This window comes from Adiantum capillus-veneris, chromosome 13, assembly GCF_014529385.1.
Source record: "Adiantum capillus-veneris isolate H3 chromosome 13, ASM1452938v2, whole genome shotgun sequence".
NCBI lineage: Eukaryota > Viridiplantae > Streptophyta > Polypodiopsida > Polypodiales > Pteridaceae > Adiantum > Adiantum capillus-veneris.
The window spans coordinates 159,142,487-159,152,054 of NC_140943.1; the positions used below are offsets into that span (position 1 = coordinate 159,142,487).

At 42.9% G+C, this 9,568-nt stretch overlaps 1 protein-coding gene across 2 annotated transcripts; it reads left to right on the forward strand.

Moving 5' to 3' along the window:
* The first annotated feature begins 5,127 nt into the window (after positions 1-5,127).
* Positions 5,128-8,500, forward strand: LOC147445176 (putative pectinesterase/pectinesterase inhibitor 51). 2 transcript variants are annotated; one of them, XM_086527629.1, is made up of 3 exons: positions 5,128-5,365; positions 5,502-7,030; positions 7,125-8,500. In XM_086527629.1, the coding sequence occupies exons 2-3, from the start codon at positions 5,713-5,715 to the stop codon at positions 7,808-7,810; spliced, it is 2,004 nt and encodes a 667-aa protein (XP_086383755.1). In that variant the 5' UTR covers positions 5,128-5,365; positions 5,502-5,712; the 3' UTR covers positions 7,811-8,500. The 2 variants fall into 2 exon arrangements, with proteins under 2 accessions (XP_086383755.1, XP_086383754.1); XM_086527628.1 differs by having other exon boundaries at positions 5,131-5,365; positions 7,122-8,500.
* The last annotated feature ends 1,068 nt before the right edge of the window (positions 8,501-9,568 follow it).

Genomic DNA, 9,568 nt, shown 5'->3' on the forward strand with positions numbered 1-9,568 from the left:
GGTTACTGTGGGTTGGCAACTGAAAAACTCCAACAAGTCAAGGATTTTATCCAAGATCATATGGATATGTTGAAACTGGTTCTTCAAAATGTTCGACAAGCCCAAGATCGATATAAGAAGTACGTTGATGAGAAACGTCGGCAAGTTACGATCATGGAAGGGGAAGATGTATTTTTGCATGTGCTATAGTATTCAAAAAGTCTGAAGACTGGGCCAATACCTAACTTCTTATAATGCAATGGAAGAAGTTTTCGTGTAATACTTTTTGTGTCATTTTCTTTCAAATGTTCATTTTGTTCACAATTCCTCAACGCCACATGGTTCTCTCTCTTCTCTCCCAGTAATGGCTACTACTCTCTCTTCTCAACAAGCAAATGTTGCTAGTCAATAAAAAAATAATTTAATGGAATTTCAAGATGTTTTTTTCAATGATTTACCTCCAGGATTATTGCCGATACAATCTATGCAACACGGCATAGATGTACTTGCAAGCAGTAAACCGATTAGCCAACCACCCTACAGAATGAGCCATTTTGAGGCTGTTGAGGTGGAGCAACAGCTTGCCGACTATCTCAGTAGAGGGTTTATTTAACCTAGTTCTTCACTATGGGATTCTCATATCCTATTGGTGAAGAAAAAGGATTGTAGCATGCACATGTGCATTGACTACCGTGGTTTGAATGCGGTAACTGTTAAGAACAAGTACCCATTACCACGCGTGGATGAGTTATTTGACAAGCTCACTCATGCTTGTACTTTTACAAAGATAGACTTACGGTCGTGATATCACCAAGTACACATTCGACTTGTTGATATACCCAAAAATACGTTCCGAACAAGGTTTGGACATTATGAGTTTTTGGTTATGTCCTTTGGGTTAACCAATGCGCCGGCGACTTTCATGATGCTCATGGATAGTATCTTGAGACCATATTTGGAAAAGTTTGCTATCGTCATTCTTGATTACATTCTTGTGTATAGTGCCTCTGAAGAAGAGCACTTGAAACATCTAAAGCAAGTGTTAGCTTTTCTACGAGCAAACAAGTTATCTGCCAAAGAGTCGAAGTGTGATTTTTTTAAGGAGGGAATTCAATATCTAGGGCATGTTATCTCAGTTGATGGGCTGCACATGGATTAATCCAAAGTGGATGCGATTCGGAGGTGGCATTCTTCCAGAAATCTGAAAGAGTTACAGATTTTCTTGGGATTTGCAAGTTTCTATTGAAGGTTCATTAAACACTATGCTTACATTGCTGTGCCAATGACGGAATAGCTGAAAGCTAAGAGAAAAACCTTTCAATGGCGTCCACTCATCAGCAAAGTTTTGATACTCTCAAGGACACATTAGCTACAACTCCTATTCTAGCTATTGTGGATCCTTTAAAGCCATTCCTTTTAGAAACGGATGCCAGTAATCATGCTATTAGAGCAGTCATTCTACAGTAGGGAAGGCCAATTGCATTTGAAAGCAAGAAGCTTATCTTTGAGATATTGTGGGCCTTTCAAGATACTCAAGCGAGTTGGTGATCGACCTTACAAACTCTCATTACTAGCACATTCTCGTATTCATCCAATATTTTATGTAAGTGGTTTACGTAAACCCTTGCATGGGGACGACAATGTCATTGATCAACAGATTCTGGTTTTTTTATTGAACCTCCTACCCAACCGCATGAACTTGAACGAGTCTTAGAGTATCATGATTTACGTACACGTCATTATGTACATCGACAAGCTTTAATCAAGTGGAAAGATCGACCTGAAGAAGGTGCCACTTGGAAAAACATTAGTGTTCTTAAGAAGAGGTTTCCCACTTTTGTTTTCGAGAATGAAAACACTTCTCCAATTGGGGAGTAATGTCATGCCAAGGGAAAACCCTGGGAGGTCAAGGACGTGGGCCAAGGGACTATAAATAGGAAGGTAGGGAGGAGAATTCTTCTACGCAGTTCCCAGGGGCTTTGCACGCACTTTGCGTGCCATCTCTTTGTCTTTCTTGCTCCATGCAGCCCTATACCTCCCATTCTCATGTCAACAAGAGCAATTAAGACTGACATACGCATCTGGTTTTACTTAGAGGTAGGACCATTTGATCAAGCATGCACTTAGCATATCTTTGCTCTCGTCCTTGTGCATGACATCTCTTTCTTTGTCTCTCGCTTTCTTCCTCTCCTCCACGTGCTATTCTATGTTTTTTTCTCCTCAAAGCTTTGTGCGAATCCTCATAGATTTTTCTTAATAAACCACCTCAAAAAAATTAAAGACACCTACTAAGTACATTTAATCCTTTCACCTATTGAGTACATTCAATCCTTCAACTCTAATTAGCATTAAATGATATATATTCTTGGTGGCCTTTGAATGTTCTAAAAACACATAGCTGATTTAAAGTTTGGCATGACCATTCTTATTACATTTGCATCTCTCATTTAAACATTACATTATAGAGTATTTTCTGTCTATACTAATTTAATCCTCAAACTTTATTTCATTTTTTTGAATTTTTTTAATAAAATGCTAAAAAATAAATTCCAATAATTAAACCTTGATGGATTTATTATCACAATACAATTTTGATGACATTTATAATTAAAAAGCTTAAATAATTTTCAATGCTTCGCAAGTTCAGTTGCAAGCGTGATCTACAAAGTAGCAAAAAATAGTAGTGCATAGTATGTCTAACTCTAGGCTTGTTTTGTTTTAGAGAGCAAAAAATAGCTCGAAAGGAAACATCTTTTATTAGTTCCTATATGTCTCACCCAATTCATGCTTTAAAGACAAGTTGTAGGCTAGTGGCATCTTCTAAAATTCTAGTCTTTTGACACTTGAAAGGGTCTCTCGTTAGCTTGTCATATCTTAAGGTCATTGGCATATTGTACATAAACCAGGTGGAATGTTGACGCCTCACACCTGCAAGGGAGACCCAAGGTTATGTGTGGTTGCCTAAGAATTTTATGTTAGGCTCGGTTCAGATGAGGCAATGGAAATCCGTCGTACAAGGGTGTCAAAATTACATGGCTAGACCTGTTTCGTTGCAGTTGCAATTTCTTTTTCTTTGAGTTTGCATAATTTTTTTTAGCCCCCCCTTGAAAAAGCTGCACGCCTCTCTCAACCTCTCCCTCTTCCTCCTGCAACATTCTTCAGACGAGGCGCGGACAATGGAGAAACAATAGAGGTAAATCGACCAAATTTGGAGCTGCATGTTGAGGCTAGAATTGTGGTGTATATGGAGAATGCAACGAGCCAAAAAGAATTGTCCTCACAAAAGGGAACTTTCTCATGGAAAAGTTTACAATAGTGTTTCTGGAAAATGACCAAAATACCCTTGAAATTTGTGAAAATTCCCTAAATACCCCTTGATAATTTTGCACACATCTCCAATGTTTTCTGATTTTGTAACCCTTCATAGGAAGAATGGCTCTTCCTCAATAGAAGATGACAGAACTAGGATATGACATGGTCTTGTGGGCTCTTGAGATAATTTGCTTCGTAATTTTGAGAATATGTATCATCTTATATTGGTGAATTTTCTGTCCAAGACACTTGAAGATGGATATTCTATTGTTATAAATAATAAATTATGCAAAAAATAAACTAACCCATTCAAAATTGGTACAAGGGCATTTTGAAATTTTTTGAAATTTGAGGGGTATTTTGGGAATTCCCACAAATTTCAAGGATATACAGGTATTTTTTTGTAATGTTTTTACCGTTATGTTCTTTGTGGAGTGAGGACTTGAAACCCACATAGAACCCGTCTTGAACGTATGTACTTTCTTCACAATGTGCAGATTAAAGTTTACCTATGATCCTACGATGAGCATGTGTCTACAAAGTTAGTCAAGGGCCCCACTGCTCGAAAAAAAAACTTTTTTCCAAAAACTTGGCAAACTTGATATGAGAAACAAATAGAGGTAAATTGACTAAATTTGAAGGACTTTACGTTAAATTACACTAAATTTCTCTTAATTTTGTGAGTTTTCTCACCTTCAAATTTAAAATTTACAAGTAAATCTCAAAATTTGTAGGTGAGAGCACACTAAATCTAGGTTTTTTTTCGAAAAGCAGGCCTCAAAACCTATCTCATCACTCCTAATGGTGATTGAGTTGTGTTGGTACACTATATTGAAGCTATTTTTTTGCACTCTTGTTAAAGGGAATTATGACAAAGTTTTTTGCAGTAAAATGCTTTGAATTGTATTAGAAGAGACAGAAAACCTAGGAGTAGTTGTGGTTTCTCTGTCAAGCAGAGAACTTGTAATCCTTTGACCCTCAAGGCTCGGTCTGAGCTCGAGGTTGGTGTATATTTCTGATGTTCTTAATACTATCCACTCACAATTGTGAGGTTTGCAAAAAAAAGAAAAAAAAAGGAGAGACAAAAAACTACAACCAAGCCTCTACAAGTACAAGGGAGAGCTTCATACATACACAATAAGTTTTGGACAAATTCTCACAACAATTCCCACATTGTGACTTACCTCAACATCATGAGCTTCTGCTCGAGAGGCTCCGCATACCTAGCTAGGTATGTTTGGGGGCAAGGGACCACCGGGCCGGCGGTCCCGTGCCCCCAATCGTACCTAGCTAGGTATGCGGAGCCTCTCGAGCAGAAGCTCATGATGTTATTCATTGTATGAAAACACTACATGAGACAATTTCTAAATCTTCCTGTGAGGGTGCTAAGGGTAGTGTAAACTTGGTCATAATTCTCTCTCCCTATATCACAAGAAGACTTAGAAATTTTCTCATGTAGGAAAAGGGAGCCTTTTTCAATGTTTTTCATACAACGCATAACATTATGAGCTTTTGCACGAGAGGCACCACCGGCCCCCCCACCGGGCCGACGGACCACGGTCCCCTGCCTCCATCGTACCTAGCTAGGTATGCCGTGCCTCCCTCACAGAAGCTCATGATGTTGAGGTAAGTCATAATGTGAAAATTATTGTGAGAATCTGTCCAAAACTTCTTGTGCCTTCCTTCATTACAGCAATTTTGTCTTGTTGGTGGGTCGAACTCAGGAAAGTCCTGTAGTCACGCTTTCTTCACAAGGTGAAAATTACTGTCCTAAAACCTATGGTGAACATGCGCCTACAAAGTGAGCCTGCGTTATAGAAGGAAAGGGGACTGTTTCTTTACACTTTGCAGGCGCATGGTGTGGTGCGTAGTGGGGACGGTTCACGGCAGTTCACCATCCGCACAAGCAAGCAAGCGTCTTTCCTCTGTGTGTACGAGAGAGAGAGAGAGAGAGAGAGAGAGAGAGATAGTTTTGTACTCAATGCTCCATAGCTGAGCACATGCCCATTGCCCGTCCTCGTCATGCGACCCTTTGCTTTTTGCAGGTGGACATGGTGCCAAGCAACCTACAGAGGTGCTTGAATTTTATTTTGCTTGTTACTCTGTGTGTGTGTGTGTGTGTGTGTGTGTGTGTGTGAGAGAGAGAGAGAGAGAGAGAGAGAGAGAGAGAGAGAGAGAGAGAGAGGTGTTTGTTCTGGACTGTCATTCAGGCTGGGTAAGAATCAGGGCAGAGGCGGTTTGAGTGGTGCCTAGCATACTGGGCTCAGGGCTCTACTTATTTCCGTGTATCCCGAGGCCCTCTTGTCTTGTTAACGGACGCCTCTCAAGGAGATGATGTTGTTTGCCTCCTCGCTCCCTGCTTCCTATAGCAAGGCCCAGTAGCAGGTATCATCAGTTTATACAATTCTAGCATATTTGAAGATGCGCAGCGGAAAAGAGCAAGAGCTGAGTGGAAGCATTGAGCTCGGAGGCAGTGCCACCTCTCACTTGAAAGTGAATGCAGGTGGTGGTGCTTGTAGTGTTGATGAGGAGGCACGCGCAAGCACAAGCCTAGAGCACTGGGAGGCGCAATCTGTTGATAAAGCTGCCCAGTCCTCAATCCCTGCCTTTGAAGAGGACGATGACCGGGGGCTCAGCCGGTCATTCCGGTTCTCCATCATTATTGGTTCTGCACTCATAATGCTCGCAGTCATCCTTTGCCTCGTCGTTGTTCTTCCTCGCTCGTCTCATAAGTCTCCCAAGCATGACAATTCCAGCAAACTCTTATCATGGAAGCATTTTCATGTAGACATGTCTCGACAGGACGTTCTTGTACATCCAAGAGGATTGCTGCATCATCAAAAAAATCAACATCATAGCCCTGTTCATAATCCTCTGCACTCCAAGCAGATGTCCGATGTTGGTCTTGCGATCTCACCCTTCATTGCCTCTGCTTGCACTGCTACTCGCTTTCCTGATGATTGTCAGGCATCCCTGGTTTCTGACCCCTCAGCCTTTGCAGCTACATCTGTCACTGCAGTAGCCGACTCTGCTGTTGCGTTATCCCGCAACGAGGTCTTGTCACTTCGCCCTCTTGCTCAACAATTGCTGAGCAGCTCCGACAATGTGAATATGACCACTGCGGCCGAGGACTGCGTGTATTTACTAGGAAGGGCGGCTAGCTTTCTTGGGAAATCGCAAGCGATCCCCTTAGCTGGACAGCTTGCCTGGCAGGTTGCAGATGCCCAAGCATGGATGAGTGCTGCTCTCACATATGAAAATGATTGCAGGTCAGCCCTCAGCTATGTTAACACAAGTAGTGCCGTGGATGATCTTATGCGGAAGCTTGGTTATTCCATCACCATAACTAGCAATGCTCTGAGTATGGTGGATGCATACAGAGCTTTTGGCAATAGCACGAGCATGTGGGTGCCGCCCACACGTCTAACTGTATATAATGCAGTTCAGCCACCTTCAGAGACTGCTTCTGGAGACTGGTGGCAAAAACCTGCCCTCACGGTTGCCCTAGATGGGTCTGGTGACTTTTCTAGTGTGCAAGCAGCCATTGACGCTGCTCCAGAGGGAGCAACGACGTGGTATGTTATCCATGTCCGAGAAGGTGTCTATAAGGAGGTGGTGAAAATACCATCTGCAAAGACTGGATTGGCTCTTATAGGAGATGGCATGGGAAGAACGATAATCACTGGGAATCGCAATGCGCAAATGCCAGGCGTGACAACATATGACTCGGCCACTGTGGGTAATATGTTTGTCCACTCTTTTCTCTTAAATTGACTCAAATGAAACAAGCTTATTGAATGTCTAACAAAGGCTCGGTTTCTGTTATGCAGCAGTGGATGGTGACAGGTTTGTAGCAGTCGGAGTGACTTTTGAAAACACTGCTGGGCCTCAGAAGCATCAGGCGGTTGCTTTGCGGGTGGACAGCGATTTTGCAGCTTTTTATAATTGCAGCTTCCTAGGGTTCCAAGACACGTTGTATGTGCATTCACTACGGCAGTTTTTCAAGAGCTGCCAGATCGAGGGCACAATTGACTTCATTTTTGGCAATGCGGCAGCCTTATTTCAGGAATGCACCATATTGTTTAGGCCTGGGTTGCCAAATGTGGGCACTAGTGTAGTGACGGCACAGGGGCGGACAGATCCAGCAGAGACGTGCGCACTCGTCTTTCAAAGCTGCATTCTGAACGGGACACTGGCTTTCCTAGAGGGAACTCCAAAATCACATAGCTCATATCTGGGTCGCCCTTGGAAAAGCTTCTCTCGCTCGATTTTTCTGGACTGTGTGATGTCTGGGTTTTTCCGGCCAGAAGGATGGATTCCATGGAATGGCAGCTTTGCCCTTGATACCCTCTTTTATGGTGAATACCGCAGCTCTGGCGCAGGTGGACAGCCAGCTGGTCGGGTGCCTTGGTCAACACAATTATCACGTGACATGGCACTCTTCTTCACCGTAGTGCCCTTCATACAAGGTGACCGTTGGCTTCCCGCCACCAATGTTCCATTTTCTACCTCCCTTTGATGGGTTAATCCGAGGTAAAGGAATTCTGTCAAAGTTGATTAGGAAGGCCAGAGGGGGTCAGACCTGAATCCCCTAAAACAGGGCCATAATTAAAAGGATGGGTGCAGCTAGATTTTATGTCGGACATGCCATCCCAATTCTTGAAATAAGGGCTGACAAAATTATGCGAGTGTTTCCTGTTTTTTTAATGGGGATGATTTGCTAGCATGAAGAACATACAAAAAATTTTGCCAGAATGGAGGACATGGGTCGAGCACATGGGATTATCATTCTGCAGCTTTGATTGATTGCCTGCAATGGCGGATGGAATTCAAACAGCATTTTTAAAATGGAACGACCAAAAAGATTGCCATGCTTGATAGGAAATTCTGGTAGTCTATCTGATCGGGGATCTACCAGTGGGTTTATGCTCTCACGTGGGAGTGCTGATTGGAAGTGTTTGATAAGGTGGCTCGCCAGAGGAGAAATTCTCTCTCGAGATTTGCCTATTTACCTAAGTTTGACAAGCTTATTAGAGAAGGAGATGACAGGAGCACCCCTTATACAAGCTGCTACTTTGAGTAGGAATATGATTTTAAGTATTGTTTAACAAACCCATCAACCAAATCTCAGAGCAAAGTTCCCACGCATAAATTGTGAGTCTTTGGCTTGGACGAAATTATTCAATCAAAATGGGATCTTTACAACTGAGTTAGAAAAGTATGTGCAGGAATATTATGTTTGCAGCCCATAAGGCCCATATCGTTTGCCGTGCAGGTATATTATGTTTGCAGCTCATAAGGCCCATATCATATGCTGTGCAGGTGCTAGGTATCCTTAAAGACAGTTTTCAGTGCTGTATGGGTATGAGGGCAAATGGCATCCAAATTGTGTAGACCACTAGAGTTTTACCGCATTTTGGATGGAGTCGCCTAGGTTCCCCGATATCCTTTTAGGTGAGTCCACCTATTAGGCGTGGTGATCACACAAGCTCTCTCACAAATGAGATCCATGTCCTATTCATGGGACTCACCTAAGAAGTTAAGAGGTGCCCATCCTGATCTTTGGGAACGTAACAGCTGGTCATGGGGAGCAGCCTTAGAGCTGCGTCCTGCTGTACACTTGCAACGCATAGAGTACAACGGTCTTTGCACTGCATGCGCCACAAAAATTGAAAAACAAAGCAAACTTTGCAGTGCATACAACTGAGATGAGGCTTCATTAAGTGAAGCCTTTGCACTGCATGCCCTGCATGCGTCGAAAGGGACACAGCTCTTAGTTAACTCATTCGAGGCCATGAAGATGCTATGTTAGAGCCCCACTTGCATGATGGCAGTTCATATTATTGTTGGTGGTGGGAACTTGGCATTGAGAAGTCGGGCAAGAGGGGTAAGAAGCAACTTGCATCACCAAGAAATCTTCCAAGGGATATACCAAAAGGAGTTGGAACAGGTAGGAGCATCGAAGTAGAGCTGTAATCCATAGCTTTTGAGCTCTCTCTTCAAGGAGACAGGAAATTAAAAACAAACACGATTAGACCCACACACAAAGGCATGCAGGGAAAAATGCAAGAAAGGCGGCATGCAGCTTCTCTGCCTATACTCGTGTTCTGTCCTCTCTCTTGTCCATCTGCTCTCTGTTAGTGAGCTGGCAAAACCCTGTGAAGCCTATCCACTCTTCCTCTAACTGCAAAAGGGAGAGGAGAGAGAGCGCGCATGACCAGACAAGGAGAGGAGAGACCTGGAAAACCTCCCAAGTTTCCTCCTCCTCTCTCTCTCT

Excerpts from the sequence above, each read along its gene's own strand:
- LOC147445176 (XM_086527628.1), top strand. The coding sequence starts at position 5,713 with ATGCGCAGCGGAAAAGAGCAAGAGCTGAGTGGAAGCATTGAGCTCGGA. Across the intron at positions 7,031-7,121 it reads ATATGACTCGGCCACTGTGG|CAGTGGATGGTGACAGGTTT; the intron begins GTAATATGTTTG and ends TCTGTTATGCAG.